A 19,837-nucleotide genomic window follows, 5' to 3' on the forward strand; every position below is an offset into this window, starting at 1 on the left:
TTACCGCGATATCTCAGCCACCAGATAATCTTAGTTTCGACACGCTCTGGTCGCTGTTTTGCCTGTGCTAACCTCACACCCCACCCACCCAGCACCCGAGGAATGCGTTTGATATGCAAAAATGTGAAGCATGTGTATCATTCAGTCATGATCGACCCATATAAAAAAAAAACAATGCCTAACTTTTGTTACTACGCATCTAAAACTGCTATTTGAGGGTGGAGGTTTTTAATATAAGAATACATTTAGTTGTTTCCTTCTTTTGCAACAATAAAGGCTATTTTCAGAATTTTTTCCTCCATGGTAACATACGATTTATCCCTAAACTGTGATGCCCATTCCAGTACCACCTTCATTTATTTCCTGCCACATTACACTGGTATAAGAAATATCACATTTCCTTTAGAAAAATACATTTGCTTTTACATGGAGGGAAGTAATAATTCCGCGGTTAATCAAGCCTTCACGAGTATCTCATGTCAGATGAACCTCCGTTTACACTTAGTGCCATCTTTAGGTTGTCCACCAGGGGGAGATGTTGGACTGAAACACACTGCATTGAACGCTGTGTATTAATAGAAACGGAGCATCAGGATTGCAGCAGCTTAACCTAGAGCGCCCTCTAACAGAACAGACGGAATACTGCGGGAGGGGGCGTGGCCATCCCTGGAGGGACAGTCAGGTGACTTTGGTTGTTTGTGTCGGTTTATTTCGGGATTATACTGGAAGTGTTCTGCTTTTTTGGCCCAGTAAATCCAGCCTGACCCGGTTACCTGTCCAGAGTCCTTAGTTTTGTTCCACTACACACACCTGAGTCTAATATTATTTTTTTCCTTTTTTAATGTCTCCAACCTGTGCTGAGGCCCAGTGGCTCATTTCCCCTTTATCATCAATTAAAATGTTCAAATAAATGAATCTTATAAAATGTATGTAAACGCATATTACAGCTGAAGATATTTTCATATCTGAAACATGGATCTTATACAGAGTCATGAAAAACTCAAGATTCTTCGCTGGAAGCAGCTCATACTGCAGGTTAATCACAACATTGAAAGCGATAAGCTAAAGAATTCATTAACCAGTAGCAGCTCCCAGTCTGTCATATAAAAATATTCATGCCTATATTCCCCTGGTACACTTCTAAAACCCCATTCCAAACCCAAAAATCAATCAGCTACTCAAGACCAGCTGAGCTTTATAGCATCGCCAACTGATGAGTCCCTGGGCTGGTAATTAATCGCCATGGAAACACAACAGCGTGCCCAAACTCAGTCCTGGGTTGCTGTGTCGCTTCCATTTGTTAGTATATGGGTGCTTTGAGAGACCTTCTACACGTTTAAAATGTTTTCGTCTCTCCCAGTGACCCTGCACTGGATACATGTTTGTAGGATGACTGGATGAATGTTTGTGAATGATTGCGAATGAATTCTTTTACACATTTTCTAGATACGGCATATTCTCCCAAGTACTAAACTTTCGTAGAGCGGGTTTGGGGAACTATCAGAAAAGATTATTGTAAAAACTCTGTTAGACTGGTGAAGAACTGTGGAAGCCCAAACGTGACCAAGAGATCATGGTGCTTCTGCCGTGCACCACTGACGTGATACAGACGGCCAGTTGAACCCCGACCCACCCCCCCCAAGCCCTTCTTTTCTCCTGTTGCCGGGGCAATTAAATGCTAATTTTCCCAATCCACACACTAAGGTGCATGAACGCATTTCATGCCAGACAAATACTACCATTATAGTACAAGTGCGGTAACATCAACGGACAATGAGAGAATAGAGGTGCCATTTATTTGGAGAAAAACAGGACGAGGATAGATGCATGTACACCAGAAGGAACCCAACAGTATCTGGGGCAGTGATTGGATTACAGGACGGATAAAACAGCACCTGTCATATGTAATCACAGTATTATAGCATTTCATTTTTACAGTGTCTGTATGAGAACCGTGTGGGATGTCAGGTACAGTGTCTGAGGTCTAAGGTCTGCACTCTGCTCCAATTTAAGCACCAAATCAGAGCCAGCACTCTAGTATAAACACACCCACCCGGACACAGTGTCTTCTCACCACAAGTGAACAAATCAAAACATACGTCTCTGAATCGCCCTTAGTAAGCATATCCAGCTGGAGACTGCTATACTCTCCGGGACAGCCCCGGTCCCCTGCCCTGCAATTCCAGGGCTATCCTCCAGGGGTCACTGCATCCCAACACTGGACTTGACTAAATTTCCACACAAAGGTTTCAAACCAGGAATCAATGTTAAATAAGTAAATATAATCAAGAAAACAACACGTCAACAACTAAAACATAACAAAGGCATCAAAGTACATATATTCATTTAAAATATAGAGCAATAAAAATACATCCATATTGGTTTTTTGCTTTTATTCTGCAGTAGGCTGTCTGGTTTAAAGGGTTCATGGCACTAGGACTTACAGAATCACTTCATTTTGGCTGTAAACGTCTAGAATCTTCTCTGGACAACCTGGGTATAAATGGGAGGTGGGGGTCACAGCATATCTGTCTTTTCTGGGATTAAGTGCTTAAAACCACGTTCCGTATGAGAAGGTGGAGAAGCAGGAGATCCAGCCAGAAAGGCTGCGGCCACCTGTCTGACCTGCTGCTCGGGGCATCCGAGAGCTGGGGAGAGCGTCTGCGACCCGCCCCGCTGAGATTAAACCGAACCCAGCACCAGGGGGGCCAGACTCGAGGCAGGGAGAGAGGAAGCAGTGACGTTCAGCAATGGATCTCATAGGCGACCTGCGTGTCAAACAGCAAGCCCTGGTTCAGGAAGGTCCCATCAGGGTCGGCCTCCTCACCCTCAGTCACCCCTCGCGGCTGCCCCCCTGCAGCAATCTCTGCCGCCTGGTCCTGGGGGGCCTGCTGACCATCGGGGAGGACCGGCCGGCTGCGGTTCAGCACGTACATCTCGTGGCCGCGTTCGTCACGGTATTCCTCTAACTGGGCGAAGGTGGTGGGCCCATCTGAGTAGTCATTGATGTAGAGGACACTCTCCTCTAGGGGGCGCCTGAGGCGCCGCTTCTGCTGGCTGTAGATCATGGCCACCAGCAGCAGGGCGGTGAGGGCCAGCAGGGAGATGCCCACGCCGATAGCGGCCTGCGTGGCCACGCCCAGTGCGCCGAAATCCATGCTCTCCAGGTCGTAGAGCGACTCTGGACTCACGCCCCCTGCTGCGTAGGAGGAGCGAGAGCGATGGCCCCAGTAGGAGGAGGAGGAGGAGGAGGGAGGGGACGGTGCGGAGGACAGGTTGACGGAGAGGTGGAAGGTCACCCTGGCCACTCCCCCTGGGTTGGAGGCCTCGCACTCGTAGCGGCCGGCGTGTGCCACCGTGACGTTGCTGAGGAAGAGCATCCCGCTGCCTGTGTCGGGGTCAAAGCGCTCCCCTTCCTCGAGGGGCCCGCTCGTCCCGCCGGCCCCACCCACCCAGCTGGCCGGCTGGGCTGTGGTGACACCCCCCAGAGCCCCTGCTCCTGGCACCGGCACCTCCTGCACCAGCCCCTGGGGTGTGAGATGTGTGCGGCCCCGCGCCACCTTCCTCCAGATGACCTGCGGCTGGGGGTAGCCGACAGCCCGGCAGGACACGCGCAGGCTCTCCCCCAGCGGCACCGTCAGCCGGCTGGGCTCCAGCTGCACGCTGGGCGGGATGCACACCAGGCTGCTGGGCGGCACCTCGGAGAGGCCGCGGCGTGACAGGCGCGGAGGCTCTGCGCACACCAGGCGGCGCTCGGCCAAGCTCAGCAGCCGCCGGCCCTCCTCGTCCATCCAGCCGCGCAGCCAGTGGAGCGCGCAGTCACAGCGCCACGGGTTGTCTGAGGCGGGGGATTGGGGCATGGGGGAGGAGTGTGGTGGAAGGTTCCGGAAAGAGGACGGAAGTGAGAATCGATCAATTAAATCTATCTATCTGGATTGAGCCATTCTCAACAGACAACATACAGACCCTGTGAGATACAGTAGATGATTAACCCTGGAGGACACGCCCCCTTTGGTAGCCCCGCCCTTCACCTGTGATACGCAGAACCTGCAGGCTGACCAGGGGACGGAGCGAGGCCTGGCTCAGGGTACGCAGGCTATTTCTGCTGAGGTCCAGTAGTGCCAGGGAGCCCAGACCCAGCATTGCTTGCTCCCCCAGCACCTCCAAGCTGTTCTCCTGCAGATGCAGCTCCTGGAGGCGCTGAAGAGGTGGAGGAAGTGATGTCATTTTAATTCCAGTCTACCATGGGACCCGCCCACTTATGAGACCCCGCCCCCCAATCTCCCCAGGCTGCTCCTCCATGCTGCCATCCCCCATGCGCCACCTGGAGGCCGCGGAAGGTGAAGTCCTGCAGCCGCGTGATCTGGTTCCCGGCCAGGTAGAGGACACGCAGGTGCGACAGGCCTTCGAGCACGTCGGCGCTCAGCAGGTGGATGCGGTTGCCGTTGAGCGCCAGCTCCAACAGCCGGCCCTGGCTGCGGAAGGCGCCCGGATCCAACACCGAGATGCCATTGTTCTGGAGGTACAGGTACAGCAGACTGCCGAGCTGGGACAGGTCATGCTGATGCACCTGGCCAATGGCGTTGTCCTGAAGGAATACGGTCTGTACGCGGCGGGGGAGGGGCAGATTAGTGCCAGGCATGTATCTGCCTGACCCACTCACAGGTGTTGCGGCATGTCCATCAAAATTCAGGCCACACATGATAGGACATCCACGGCTACCCAAAGAGTTTCTAAATCAGGGTCAGAAGCTGCTAGGGTCGAATCCCCACTCAACCACTAGGGGGCAGAGGGGAGGTTGCTAAGCTTTTGTTAAAATGCATGGCAGTGGGGTCAGACCCTTACAAGTGATCCAAAGGTCGGCATCAATCTACAATGAAGCTTTACATTGTTTACATATCGCCCCCTGTGTGTCTGATATTTAACAACATTAAACAACATCCAATGTAGCCTAATGACCACTGGTCTCTTTCATAAGGATCAGGCAAGTAAAAGAGGCAGACTGTTGATCTGCATGGCGGTGGATGCGGCCAGTGGGTCGATCCATATGGGGGTCCCTGTGTTAATATTCAAGAAATATAAGCACGTAACCCTCTGACCTAAAGAGAGATGGGCGCTTCATAAGAGGGGAATAGAAGGCGCTGATAAAACGAGTTGGGATCCCAGGATGAATTAAACATGGGCTCTAAGAGTTAGACGTGATGCACTAAAGCCTGAACGTTGCCAAGGAGCAAATGCTCCTGGCTGATGCTGGTTGATGTCGTTGACAGACCCCAGTCACGGCTATAGCGCCATCAAATCCAAAGTGCATAATGAAAGCAGTTGATGCACTGGCATATCCTATACGCAGACGGAGGAAAATATATTAAATACTATAAATTCTAATGCTCAGTGGGGTTTTCCAGTTTCAGCCCTTGCTTAATTTGAGCGCACTCCCCAAGTAGCTGGCCTGCTCTAGCCTGCTGGCAATTCAGTCAGATTTCTTACACCATCAGATTGGATAATGAAAAGCCTATCAGAAGTGTGGCCGGACTGTGACTCCTCAGGTGAAGCAAGACTCTGATTGGACTGCGACATGGGAGCCAGACCTGTGTACTGGGTGGTACACCCTCGGGGATGTCACGTAGCCCGATGGAGCCGCACTCCACGGTCAGGCTGTAGCAGCGGCAGCGACTAGGGCAGGCCTGCGCCGTCAGGGCCAGGAGACCGAGGAGAAAGAGGGAGATCTGGGGAGGAGCCATGACGGCCAGGCTGGGGTCCTGGGAGGGGAGAAACAGGAAACAGAGAGACAAGGTGGGGAAAGAGGAAACGGAGAGACACGGCAGGAAAATGAAGACAAAACGGGGAAACAGGAGATAGAGAAACATGGCAGGGAAACAGGAAAAAGAGAGACATGGAGGAAAACAGGAAACATGTCAGAAAAACAGAGGCATGGCGGGGAAACAGGAAACAGAGAGACATGATGGAGATACAGGAAACAGAGAGGCATGGCGGAGATACAGGAAACAGAGAGGCATGGCGGAGATACAGGAAACAGAGAGGCATGGCGGAGATACAGGAAACAGAGAGGCATGGCGGAGATACAGGAAACAGAGAGGCATGGTGGAGATACAGGAAACAGAGAGGCATGGCGGAGATACAGGAAACAGAGAGGCATGGCGGAGATACAGGAAACAGAGAGGCATGGAGGAGATACAGGAAACAGAGAGGCATGGCGGAGATACAGGAAACAGAGAGGCATGGCGAAGATACAGGAAACAGAGAGGCATGGTGGAGATACAGGAAACAGAGAGGCATGGCGGAGATACAGGAAACAGAGAGGCATGGTGAAGATACAGGAAACAGAGAGGCATGGCGGAGATACAGGAAACAGAGAGGCATGGTGGAGATACAGGAAACAAAGAGGCATGGCAGGGAAAAAGGAAACAGAGAGGCATGGCGGAGATACAGGAAACAGAGAGGCATGGTGGAGATACAGGAAACAGAGAGGCATGGCGGGGAAACAGGAAACAGAGAGGCATGGTGGAGATACAGGAAACAGAGAGGCATGGCGGGGAATAAGGAAACAGAGAGGCATGGCGGAGATACAGGAAACAGAGAGGTATGGCGGAGATACAGGAAACAGAGAGGCATGGCGGGGAAACAGGAAACAGAGAGGCATGGCGGAGATACAGGAAACAGAGAGGCATGGCGGGGAAACAGGAAACAGAGAGGCATGGCGGAGATACAGGAAACAGAGAGGCATGGCGGGGAATAAGGAAACAGAGAGGCATGGCGGAGATACAGGAAACAAATTAAGGTCACAGACTAGATCTTAAGAAAAAGTGTAATTAATATTTCATTGAATGCACTCCATGCAAGGTATATATCAGACACGCACTTTAAAAATGCAAGAAGCCATTACCTGTATACTCAAGGCCGTTAATTAAGAGCAGGACAGTTACCTGGCTCAGCTGTGTAGGGTAGGGGGAGGAATGGAGTAAAAATGTGGACTGGCCCAAGAGCCACTGACGTGAGGGATCTGACACTCCCCATGCAGCTGGCCTGCTCTAGCCTGTTGGCAAAGTGTCGCCCCCTACAGACCCGAGGGCAGAAATAGAAGAAGAGTCTTCGTGGGACACAGAGCAGATGGAGCAATCTGCCCCCCCCAGCTCTGGGCCAACAGGACACCCTACACTGCTCCATGGTCTGTAGACCATTTAATAATGCACCATAACAGCTGACAGAATCGCAACATACAAACGCCATGGGCACAGAATCTGCTCCACGCAACAGAAACGTCTCTGTCTTGTCGGGAGGACTGTCACTGACCACGTTCACATGACAGCGAGGCCAAGATGGACCGAGGTCAGGCTTCTGGGTGCTTACAGCTCGGCGGCACGAGGCTCCAATAATTCAGTAAACATCTGGCTGAAGATTCGCAGGCGTCTGATAGCGTGATTATCTCTGTTTTGGTGAAGTAAAGGACGCACAGCACTGAGCTCGGTGACTTTCAAATGCCCTCGGACACAGAGGAAAACACACACAAACCTTCCTACGTGACTGAAAAGGGAGTCTGAGCTGATCCGGGGTGGGGGGGCGATGTGTGGCTCAGGCCAATGTGCCTGTGTTCGGAAGGTCATCAGTTTGAATCCCAGGCTCTCTGCTCCAGGGAGGCGGCGGATGAATGGACTGGCCTTGAGCTCAGATCCCAAGCTTCACTGTCACATCTATATGTGTGTGTGTCTTTAAGGGAGTTTGGTGGGATTTGCAAAAAAAAAATACATTTCAATGTATCCTGTTCTTGTACAACTGGCAAATACAGCATCATTTAATTTCAGAGTGCTCTGCTCAACACTGACTCTACACCCCACAGTTCCTGGTGACATATAATCCTGTGAGAAATGAACGGTAACCCCTTAAATCACCCTGAAACGTGTCACCCATATAAGGCCTTGTATACTGTGTGCAGAATTATTAGCTGTTTTTTCCTTGTATCTTGTCTTCCGACCAATAGTTTCAGTCAAAATTAATCTCCAATTCAGAATGCACTGCTAAAGAATGGAGAATGCTCAGTCGGAATACTTACTGTTTGGAGTAAAACAGGAAACTGCAGAATTATTAAGCAAATTATTACTACTATTAAAATGGGTCCAAAAAGGACCCTACTGAGAACGGGGAAAAAAATAAAACAGCGAAGTGCCAGGCACAGCGAAGGGAAACAATCAAAACTGCTGAACTGCCAAACTTTTAAAACGTGATCACTGTACAATTGAGTGTTTTGTGGCCAACAGCCAAAGAAGATGGAAGACGTGTGTGTAGCGAAGAAGACACAAATTAACTGCCAAAGATATGTGCCAAATTAAAGGGGAAAATTACAGAATCTCTTTAGAATCAAATGCCACCGTTTTTCAAAACTGCAATCTGAATGGAATCTCTGTAAGTACTATGTCAGGGGTGGCCAGTCTTATCCAGATAGAGCTGTTGGTTATGTGGGTTTCCATTGCAAATCCCTAATTAGATTACTAATGAGAGGACTGGTCGGCTGAAGAGTCCTCGCACGCGGGTTTGAGTAGCTGATCTAAAGGTCACCCCAAAAACCTGCACATAGACTGGCCCTTTGCAAATAAGACTGCCCACCTACATACTAGGTGCAGTGTGCTGCATGACATACGAAGGTCACATAGGCCGAAACATGACTTCAACCCAATATGGAGCACAAGCTAAAACGTCAAGAACGGGGACGGACACGTCTCAAGGCTAATTTCACAAGGTTTTTGTCAACAGATGAGATGAGAGTGAGTCCTGCTGGAGCAGATGGACCGGCCAGTGGATGGACATCATCTAGTGGATGGACATCATCTTCAAGCACCAACAAGGTGCTGGAGAAGTGACGGTGTGGGCCGCAATTATCAATCATGAACATCTTAGACCAGCGGTGGCCAATCATATCCGCAAAGGGCCGGTGTGTTTGCAGGTCTTTGGGATAACCTGTAGGTCAGCTGTTCAAACCCAGGTGTGAGGACTCTTCAGCCAATCAGTCCTCTAATTAGTAATATAATTAGGGAGCTGCAGCGAAAACCCGCATACGCGTCGGCCCTGTGCGGATGAGATTGGCCACCCCTGTCTTAGACCTTTCCAATGTGCAGATGGTATAAAAACGAACCACAAGATCTACTGCCAGGTTCTAGAAAACACCGTCTTCAAACACTGGCTCAAGAAGAAGTCAGCAAACTTTCTAAAAGGTTATGATATTCATGCAGGACAATGCCCCTTCCCATGCATCAAAGTATTCCATAGATTGGCCAAGAAAGGCTTGAAAGGTGAATGAGTTATGACCTGCCCCCCCTTCATCGCCTAACTGAACCCCCATCGAGAATTACTGGGCCTTATTAAGGTGTGAGATTAACCAATGTAGTGGACAGTACACTTCTCAGAGCAGCATTGGGGAGGCTGTCCAAGCTGCCTCAACTAATACAGGACATGATCAAATCAAAAACCTGACTAGTTCAATGGACAACAGGGTAAAGATGGTCAATGAGAAGAAAATGGCTATACAGGACATTAAACTTGGTAAAGTGGATTCTATAGGACGGCCAATAGTTTGTTATTCCTAATTTAGATTAGCTTCCTATTGGCCAATAATTGTGCACACTGATGTGTGTTTCTTTTATTTTTGTTTATGACAGATTAATGTAACATTTTGACTGAAAAATAAATTTACTTGAAGCAAAAGAACACTTCTGAATCCACTTTTATAATTCTGCTTACAATTACCCAAAGGAGAAGTATTTGCCTAAATAAATCTGCACACAGTGTATAAATAAAGGTATTTTGGTACCTATGCATTGGTAACATGACCCTTGTCTGTTTAAAAATGTGAGAGCACCCTTTTGAAGTCAAGCCTGCTGAGATACTGCAGATCCCACACAGACTGCTGTGTTGGGATAAAGCATTTCTGAATGGCTTACATCCATCCATCAGTCCACGGCAGGACACGGGTTCACACACACTGTGACACAGAGTGACCAGTTCACCTAATCACCATGTTATGGGCTATTAAACTTAAGACTTAAATTAACACCAGCAGCCATCTACCAGCTGTTCTTTTAAAAATAAAATGAAATGGCACAGACCCCTTGAATCTTTTTTTTTTGGGGGGGGGGGGGGGGGGGGGCAGAAACACATCAAATGTAAATTTATGGCGGACTGATGCAGATGCAGAAGTGTTACAAAATATCTGGTATGATAAAGGAGAGAGTGTTTGCTGCAGGAGAAGGACGGGCGGTTTAACACAGACAGGAACGGTGTGTGTGCAAAGAGCTGTTATGTAAGCGACCCTGACTTAATATTATTCAGCTAGCCAGCCCTTTGAAACTGCCATTAGAGTCATTGCTTCTCCTCGCCTGTAGGGGGCGAGACCACTCTGTCCCAGAGCCTGTACGACCAGTGCTTTAAGCTCCATCAGAAGGATCCCTTGACACAAATCTCAAGTGAAGATCTGCGTGTGGTTAGGAGGCCCATCCGTTTCAACAAGGGTTCAATAAGGGTAGTTATGCTACCAGGAAGCTGTAAGACTATTTAGAGCCTTGGGGAGAGGTCAAAGGTCAATGAGCTGAATCATGTGACCATCCTGGCAGACCGCCACCTGTGCGACACACACATCTTCATCTGTTTCTCTGTAACGAGAAACATAGTTGTTTGCATTAATTGATGCAGCTTTTTTTTTGGCACAATAGCCACAATGGAGGGCGACACAGTGCCAGGGGTTAGCACTGTAGGATCAATGTTCCAGGGCTGGGGATCTGAGTATCTCTTCCGCTCTGTGTGTGTGGAGCTTGTATTCTCTCACTGTTTGCTCACACAGTCACAGACATGCAAGTAGGCTAACAGGAGCGAGTGCCCAATGGTTATGTTGGTATGTGTCCTGCAAAGGACTGGCCTCTTGTCCAGGGTGTACCCCAGGCTTGGGGTCTGTGCTGCCTGTCCAGGACACGAAGAATGTATGTACGTATGGATGGATGGATGGATGGATGAAGCATTGCTTTATTAACAAAGGAACTGGGACAAAACTGTGGAAGCTTTAGGAGAAATAAACACATCCTGCATCTTTACTTTTATTTCATTGTATTTTATAAGACCACAACAAACTAACAACTGCTTAATTCAGATTGCGACCTTTGTTTCGGGATTGTGGGCCAGGGGTTGTTCGTTTGAGCGAATATAAAGAAGGCAACAACCAAACGAGCCAGTCTCCCAGGTCCCCGGGAAACTGTACTCAGTGCTCACATACACGTCTGATCATGTCCGTTACACATTCATCAAGTACCGCTGATGTGCTGCTTGCACATCAAGACTTACCTTACCAAGCGCCTGTTTATAGACTTAAAGTTGCAAAAAGTTTAAAATTATTACACGTCACATATTCACGAAAGCCTTTCCCTTCACAGATTACGAGATAAATTACACTTTAATAATAAATACATATATTTGAAAAACACCGCGACACGATGATTGATGTCAGTGAATGCACAGCACGGGCATCCATAACCTTTTTTTTCCATTAATAAGTCAATCATTTCGGTTTCCTACATGCAGTATTGTACTTGTGTGTGGAGGGGGGCGAACGGCGCTATAAAGTGAAAATGCGCTCAGCTTAATGTCATATTCGTGATATAAAAGCGGCGACACGTTACCCACCTGTCAGTGAAGCAGACGGCCGATCCTCTTCTTAATCCTGGTAAAGGGGATAAAAGGGGCCCGATCGCTCAGATCCATGCAGGCTGGGCTGGGAAGAGGCACAGAAACAGACCTCCTCCGGTTGTATTTTCCATCCGGTTTAACGGATCGTAATCCCGACAAATGACAAGAAATAACACGAAATCGCGGCGCTAAACCGGCTCCAGGCAGCGGACTGTCATCAGATCGTGGGGCAGGCGGCGCTTTATTCGCCTCATCTCCTTCCCGCAGACCTCCCTCATCATGTGCCGTCCCACTCCCCTCCTTCACCCACCCCGGTCTCTCCTCTCCCCTCCTAAACCCCGTTAAACACCGTCTCCGATCACAGCCTTCAACACACATCGGCGTACGTCCTATTTAACGTATTTTTAACGGCTGTTTTCTAATCCGATTTATGAATTTTCCAACTAGGTGGCACATTTCATTCTTGTGCAATTATTACACAAACATTCTCATTTTGTCCCACTTCGTGTGACTTCCTCCCGCTATCATGTGGGTCTACCCCTTACAATTAATTTTAAACACGATTGTAGCCTACTAGGTTTTTAGTCGTTAATCGTTCATTCATGTTTGTAAAGAAAATGCTGAAATGCAAACACGAGGTAACCAAGAAAAAAACCTACAAATCACAGACACATTAATTTTCTTTTTATATATAAACTGGAACTCTCTTGCGATTCTGGTAACTTACTGTGTATACTACCTTCCTGGAATTGTTCGCAAATAACTTCAGTCAAGGGCAAAATCATTTTTCCCTGGAATTCCAATCAACAAAACAAAAACATGAATTCTTATTGCCAAGGATTTTTCAGTTAGGGGTTTGTGGATCATCAGTGTTCCTTGGGCTATTGCTTTCTTAGGGAGTGCTTAAACAGATGCTCAAGGTCTGCCTTTGTCCAGTCTAACGGGGACGGTAAATCCACAGCACCATTCAGGAGCAGCGACACAGACGTGATGCTAGTGATTCTGGGAGCCGTTGGCGAAACAACTCCATGGGTCCCTGCAGCATACCCCCCACATAGCAGAATACACACAAAAAAGCAGATGTGTCATTGCAATGTACTATGTAATTCTCCGCCCTCGGGGGCCCCCTCCCAGCTCGGGGACCCCGCCCATCTCGGGGGCCCAGGCAATTGCCTGCCTTGCCTGTCCTGTAGCTATGCTTCAGGTGACACATACCTTTAACTTCGTAATTAAAGAGTCAAGCCTGTACTGTATTCAGGAGCTATAGCTTTAGCTAAATATTTATCCATCCATCCATCTTCCAATTACTCATCTAACGTATTCCAGGAAGCCCAGGGCGGAATACTAAGAATGATTCAGAAACTCAGATCGCCATGGGAGGAAACTGGAGTACTAGGAGGAACCCCTGTACTACACAGGTACGACACGCGGGCGACACGGATGGAGATGGGATTCGAACCTCCAACCCTGGATGTGTGAGGCTGGGCTAAACAAAAATATCAAAACAGCATTAAGATGATATTAAGTGTATAATCACCCTCTAGTTTCCATTTTCCTCAGCTGTGAAGTTGTATTTTATTACTGTTTCCCTAGGAATCAAATTTGATGGCGAGAAAAAAACATTGTGTCATAAAAAGTGACATTGACTGAACTGAGCAGAATGCATAAGGAGTGCATGAAGGGACTCTGTCTAGTTATCTGCCTTCCTCAAAGAGCACATGACACTTGAGTGACCCTTGGGAGTTGGTGTGAATGTTAATTGGACTTTAATGCAGAACATGAGGAGATTAGAGGAAGTGGATCTGCTCTTGGAAGATCATATCCCATAATCCCGCAGTGCTCCTCAGACTCCCCTGTCTACTGCTGTGGGCACCAGGGTGACACAGGTGACATCATGACTCCAGGGTGGTACCCAGATGACCTTGACTTTTAATCTCGTTGTGGCCATATTGAGTCTTCGAGATACATAGAGTGCGCTTTTTCTGACTGTACCATCACTTAAACTGTTTCATTTAATAATTGCATTAATGGTGAGTTATGAAAGATTTCAGGTCAAGTAAAATACCTTCTGAAATCAAGAACTCTTAAGTTGTGTGATGGAGATCATTTTCCAAGCCTGGGGAGAAATTCTGCCTTTCTAAGGTGTCCATCTTAGGGAAACGATCTCATGGTGTCAGGCAGAATGAATTAACATGGACCCTATATTTCACGTCACCATGGCAATAGGAGTTCCTTTCCATTTGTATTCTTCTGATGGGTGATCTGACGTCTTCATTCCTCTCATCATATCCATGGCCTCTCTCGCTTTTGACGGTTCTCTTAATGGGAACGTGAGCCACATCACACTCTTACTGTACGCAAAGAAGGCTCTTCAGCAGTTCTGATTAGTGTAATTTAGGTCAGGTGGGATGCGGGGGCGAGCCGGGGGAGCCCTCAGCAAACAGGAGGCCTGTGTGGAGCGTTAGACTCCATGCCTGCGTGTGCTCACCCAGTGCCGGTCAAGCCATGGGTGGCTAACTAGGGCGTCATGTTCGGGGGGGCACTGACTTAGCGAGTCAGTTTCACTTTGGTTCAGACAGGGGGCGCCACACAGGCTTCGACTGATACGGCACACACACCCACACAGTTTTAGAGACACACAGATGCAGATGCAGCTACAGAGGATCGGCTGTTACGAGATGAGAGTATGCTTTTTTCTTCTTCTCGCTACTAAATTCTCTATTAACGTTTGGCATTCTATCTGAAGTGGAGATAGAAAGAGAGAGACACGGCATGTCTTTGAGGGGGTCACAGTGCAGTAGGAAAGGAGAGGAGAGCTATTGTCTATGACAAGGAGCCCTTTTTGGCAGAATTCTGCTCCTGCACTGTCGGTCCGTCAGCAGCTGTGTCTAAAAGGGACTTCAAAACGTAGCTGATGGAACAGATGGAAATTTCACCGAAGCAAAGATTAGTTTACTCAACGGTCCAACAGCGCTTCCTTTAAGGTCCAAGCTCTTTTCTTTAGCCACAATAGTCGCGGCTGTGCCTGTAGAGTTCTTAGCAGTTATGGAGATATGGGAGGGATTATGCCAATTATCTGCTCGCTCCCCCACCCAGCAACCAATGGGAACTCGGCTGTTAAATAGGATGAGCATCGCACAATAAAGGGGATCCATAAACAGGAGAGTACAGACTCAGACACATACTACTGAGTACAGACAGAGACACACAAACACACATACAGCATTAAACATAGTGCAGCTACCTTGAATATCTAAACGAGCCCCTGTAAAATTAGCATGTTGTTGTTATTATTGTCATTATTGTCAACAGCCACCAGGGGTCTCTGCCAGATTCCCATCTCATCTGGTACCTGCATTTTTGGGGCTGTTGGTACATGAACCACTCAGGTTGATCTCTAGGTCTGATGAGAGCGTGGAGTCAGTCTGAGAACGTGCCACACAAGCCCTGGATCGAACTGTGCCAGGCCAGTCCCGCCCACAGCTGTCCTGTGCCTACACGTCGCCCCCTGTTGGCTACAAACAGTCACAATACGAAATATTAAATAAAGCCTTCTGACTTTTGTTTGTGAGACCCAAGGAAAAAACAAACTCAGCCCTACTCACACATCCCCACTCACTGCGGAGGCAGGACGTTTTTACCAAAGGACTCTAACACTGTGATACTACAGGGACACACCTTGAATTTTGTCCTACTGCTGGATCCATCTCTTTCAGAAGCCTTTTCCAGAGGATGTAAAATGCCTTCCTATTTACAATAAGATCACAGAGATCACACTGGTATGAAATATGGCCTCTCGTCTTACATTCAGCCTTCGTGCAAGGACAGTGACCTGTTTGTTTGGATTCAGCTTGTCCTTGATGCATTTCACAGCTACACACCACAATTAGATTGGATGAATGAGTCTTTTGCCCCTGATTGGCTGAGATCCTATGTGCATAGATGTATAGATGGACTGTGAATCGAAGGATGACTTAGGGGGCAACAAGCTTTTAAAGCCACACCCATCTAGAGATAGTCCAATCAGCATACTTCAAGGTGAAAGGTGAAACAAAACAGGACCACAGAAAACTTAAATGAAAACCCTCATCCAGTTATAGCATGTATTTTCCCATACCTGCTTTATATCATTAGACACCAAGAGACCTGGAATAGAACACAGATTATTCGAAATTATTACATAGTCACATGACCAAATTATGGGAAGGTGGAAAAAAACTCATCTAAGAGCTGTTGAAAGCCCCCTGGATTTCACATGAAATTAAGAGGATGGATTGAAGGCAGATTAGAGATGTGGCATGTTTCCGAACTGAATGTTATATCAAATTTTAAAGGTGAATCTGATGTTTGTGTGCAGATGGCATGTTTAGAGTTCTCAAAAGATCTCCAGTGATGCATCAATGAGATCATAGCCCAGAGCAATACCCTAAGGCATGCAGCAGATGCATAGAGAAATTAGGGGGGGGGGGGTCTCTCTCTCTCTCTCACACACACACACCTCTGATCCTGAATCCATATTCAAACCAGTTATTTGATTATGGTGTATTTTCAGAGAACCTGTCAACCTGATAACTACCTTACTGGCCACGGGGCAGGATTTAAAGAATCCCAGCTTTTCCCTCAACTTAATAAAAATAAGATTAGTGCCTTTCTACGTCTGGCGCTTTACTAGAAAAAGAGAGGGGGCGCCATCTAGTGTCATAAAACTGTAAGTAAGCTAAATAAGGAATATGGATGGCTGTGTCATGAACTGGGATGGTTCTGGCACGAGGGCGGGACATCGTGCAGGTGGGGAAAGGAGGTGACGATCCACTGGCAGCTCACAGGAACACAGGGGTTTATTGACAGAACTGAAAATGCTGGGAACACTATAAAACAAACGGACCACGAGGGGTCAAAAAGCAAAATGGGAAAAACAATGACTAACTACAAAAGGTCAGGGCAACAGGGAGCAGGCAGGGAACAAAATACAAAAATTAAACAACATAGGGGACCATCTAACAGTCTTAAATATACCTACTGAAATGCACATGGAATACAACAATGACCCAGTAGGGAACTGAACTAAAGCGGGAACATTTATAGAGAAACTGAACCAGGTAATGATGCAGCAGGAGTAACAAATGAAACAATTAACCAATCAGGGTAGAACACAGAAGGACTGGCACAAGAAAACAGGCAACAGGTGAAACGACTAATTAAATCAAGAAACTCAAACTTAACAGAGAAACTAAGAAACAGAATCTAACACTAGGGGAATAACAAAGACAGGTAAAACACAACCACGGGCACAAAGCAAAAAAACGAAACCGAATACAAGTTACAAAACACAGGAACTAGGAGACTGATACAAATGAAACACTAAAGAACAAAATCTTCAAAAAATACAAATACAGAGGAGGCAGGATTTTTTTCTAACACACAACAGAGGGGTTTAGTGACTGCACACTCAGCTCACTGGGCCATGCGGCAGTCTGGGGAGCAGGGGAAACACACTAAAGACTTTGACAACGAGGACAGGATGGCCAGCGACACCTGCTGGCCAAATGGGAAGAGAACACAAAAGACTCCGCCAGAGGGGTGCTGAGCCTGACAGGCTGGTCGTAAAGTTATCCGTTATCTCTGGTAACTAGTGAATACACGAGATCACTTACATGTTAAACAGAACCCAAAAGGTTTCAGTTCAACAATCTGGAAATATGAGTGTGTGACTGTCTCTATAATCTGCAGGATTTCACTATTATTATTATTAATAATAATAATATGAATTTATTACATATATAGGCCTATATATATTAAAGATCATAATCCTTTCGGGATAGGCCCCGGACCAGCACCCCGGCCCGAGTCTGCAGAAGTATAGAAAATGGATGGATGGATAATAAAACTTTCTTCTCACGTGGAAAGGACACCGGCCAATACACACTCCGCGTCAGAAGGTGGTGCTGCAGAGACTCACCGGCATCGGAACACTAGGATGACGTGCCGAAGAAGGAGGCTTGCGGCAGCCCGACCGGCAGACGGGATCAAACGAGCGTGTGAGTTGCTTTGGGGGACTGTGTGTGTACACGTCTCTAAAAAGCTCCCCACGGATGATTATTATATTACTATAATTATATCATCATCATTATATTATCGTTTTATATCATTTTTGTCACCTCGACCATTTCTGAGCTCAGGTGCTGAATCACTGTCCGCGTTCTCTACGCGAATTTCAGAATATAGTTTCAGAATTTTCTTCTTAATTTTCCGGTATCGGTAAACGCTCGAATGCGTAATCCGGCGACCTGCAGTGTGTCTGTCGGGTTGCCGGTGCTGCGATCCGTGCATTACAGGCTTTTGGAAATGTGTTCTGTCATTCAATCATACCCAGCAAATCGTCCCTCCGATTGCTATTGCGCATGTGCACATGCCATCTACTTGATTTTCGTTTCTAAATCTTGCAGAAGTTGTAAGCATCGTATATTTTCCTTAAGCTTTTATGGTTAACTCATTTTTTTCCACTTTTTTCCCATTGTATAAAGGCATATTACTGTTCATTGAATAATTTACTGTTAAACTCTGCCTTTTACTATATATATTCATACTTTTAGAAATAAAGGCCACTTCGCGCTTGAACTGCCTGAACTGGCATGGTTTCTATGGTTATAGTGAATTTAACTTTTTAAGCCGTTTATACGGAGACAGATTACTTAAGATACACGGCATATGTTTTCATAGGTAATTCGTGCTACTAAAATATCCTACCTATTATGTATTGAACTGGTAGCATGTGATTCGATCGATATTACTATTATTAAGCGCTACTGTAGGGTCCTGGGACTCATACGGTACCGGTGCGTCATCCGCCTAGAAACAAAGGGTTACTGGGCCGGATCTCGGCTACACGGGAAACAGAACTCGCTCGTTTTCTTTTTCACCTCCCCAGCGATTAAGAGAGATGAGTTGATGGGGGATCTGTCCTAAAACGGCGCACAAGGCACAGTGCCAGTGTTTCTAAGGGCGTAGGAACCAGCAGAGAGGACGCATACCCCGGATATTTAATTCGGTTTCATTCGTCTCACCTACAAATAAACCTTTACCTTTATATTAAGTGGCGTCCCACCCCTACGCCCTTCGGTGTGTCAGACATTACTAGGCATGATCTGACGTTTCCCTTTGAGCCTCATTCTGTAGGCGTGTGCTTGCGCGTGAGAATCCAGTTCTTGCTGTGCGTTATCGTACTTTAACTCTTAACTGTTACCGCGTACATCTGTTCGGCACGTGCCATCACGTGCTAATTCCCACCCGTCTCCCTTTCAGACCAATGCTGCTGTGGGTGCTGTCCGGACTCTTGCTGCTCTTCTGCAGCCTGGACGTCTGGTACTTCCTCCGGGGGGCTGTAACGGTGCTCCGCGCCTGGCTCCAAGGTCCCGTCTGGGACATCCTGGCTGAGCAGAGCGTTCGTGGCCGGGTCCTTCTCCAGGATGTCGACTTCATGGGCCACATGAACAACGGCAGGTACCTGCGGGAATGTGACTTTGCCCGCTTCGCCCACTACACGCGGAATGGCCTCATGAAGGGCACAAGGGCGCTGGGCGCCAACATGGTAGTGGGGGCCTCCACCATCCGCTACCGGCGCTCCCTGCGACTGGGCGAGGCCTTCGAGCTGCGCAGCCGCATCGTGAGCTGGGACGATAAGGCCTTCTTTGTGGAGCAGCGCTTCGTCTCCTGCGCAGATGGCTTCGTCGCTGCAGTCATGTTCTGCAGGCAGAACGTCCTGCGCAGCAGCCCAGACAAGGTCCTGCAGTTCCTGTGCAAGAGGAAGGTGAGAGGCTCCGGAGGGCCACCAGGCCCCGGGTTCGAACCTGCATCTCGCTGACGCCCTGTGTGTGCCTGTCTGTGCAGGTGGAGTGTCCAGAGGTCCCAGAAGACCTGCAGCACTGGATGAACTACATCAAATCCAGCAGTGAGGGCCTGAGGGCGGAGAATGACCTGGAGAAAAGCAAATGAGGGGGGGGGACCAGGCTGGGGGGGGCGTGATTGCCTAATATTTACTGTAACACACATCACCAGAATCTGTTATTACCCATCTGGAAGTTTGAGATGTTCAGAGTCATGTGACCATAGCTGGGGAAAAAAGATGTACGTGAAAAGAAGCCAGCAGCTGTGTGAA

General features: G+C 47.8%; 2 protein-coding genes across 3 annotated transcripts; one reads left to right on the top strand and one right to left on the bottom strand.

Annotated features, from left to right (window-relative positions):
* Nucleotides 1-1,778: 1,778 nt before the first annotated feature.
* On the bottom strand, nt 1,779-12,052 carry LOC111845869 (leucine-rich repeat-containing protein 24-like). Of its 2 annotated transcripts, XM_023815564.2 has the most exons (6): nt 11,680-12,052; nt 6,945-7,075; nt 5,589-5,759; nt 4,325-4,603; nt 4,032-4,200; nt 1,779-3,838 (listed from the first exon to the last, which is right to left on the bottom strand). In XM_023815564.2, exons 3-6 carry the CDS (start codon nt 5,739-5,741, stop codon nt 2,745-2,747), a joined length of 1,695 nt encoding a protein of 564 aa, XP_023671332.2. In that variant the 5' UTR covers nt 5,742-5,759; nt 6,945-7,075; nt 11,680-12,052; the 3' UTR covers nt 1,779-2,744. The 2 variants fall into 2 exon arrangements, with proteins under 2 accessions (XP_023671332.2, XP_023671333.2); XM_023815565.2 differs by lacking the exon at nt 6,945-7,075.
* Nucleotides 12,053-17,631: 5,579 nt separating this feature from the next.
* LOC111845932 (protein THEM6) lies at nt 17,632-19,692 on the top strand. The gene is made up of 3 exons (XM_023815672.2): nt 17,632-17,720; nt 18,985-19,489; nt 19,570-19,692. Exons 2-3 carry the CDS (start codon nt 18,989-18,991, stop codon nt 19,672-19,674), a joined length of 606 nt encoding a protein of 201 aa, XP_023671440.1. The 5' UTR covers nt 17,632-17,720; nt 18,985-18,988; the 3' UTR covers nt 19,675-19,692.
* Nucleotides 19,693-19,837: the final 145 nt, after the last annotated feature.

Source organism: Paramormyrops kingsleyae, chromosome 4, assembly GCF_048594095.1.
Source record: "Paramormyrops kingsleyae isolate MSU_618 chromosome 4, PKINGS_0.4, whole genome shotgun sequence".
NCBI classification, from domain to species: Eukaryota; Metazoa; Chordata; class Actinopteri; order Osteoglossiformes; family Mormyridae; genus Paramormyrops; species Paramormyrops kingsleyae.

Coding starts and splice junctions, on each gene's coding strand:
- LOC111845869 (XM_023815565.2), bottom strand. CDS start 5,741: ATGGCTCCTCCCCAGATCTCCCTCTTTCTCCTCGGTCTCCTGGCCCTG. Junction 4,604..5,588: donor GTGTACCACCCAGTACACAG/GTCTGGCTCCCA, acceptor CGCCGCGTACAG/ACCGTATTCCTTCAGGACAA. Junction 3,839..4,031: donor GCAGGTTCTGCGTATCACAG/GTGAAGGGCGGG, acceptor CCCCCGCCTCAG/ACAACCCGTGGCGCTGTGAC.
- LOC111845932 (XM_023815672.2), top strand. CDS start 18,989: ATGCTGCTGTGGGTGCTGTCCGGACTCTTGCTGCTCTTCTGCAGCCTG. Junction 19,490..19,569: donor AGTTCCTGTGCAAGAGGAAG/GTGAGAGGCTCC, acceptor CTGTCTGTGCAG/GTGGAGTGTCCAGAGGTCCC.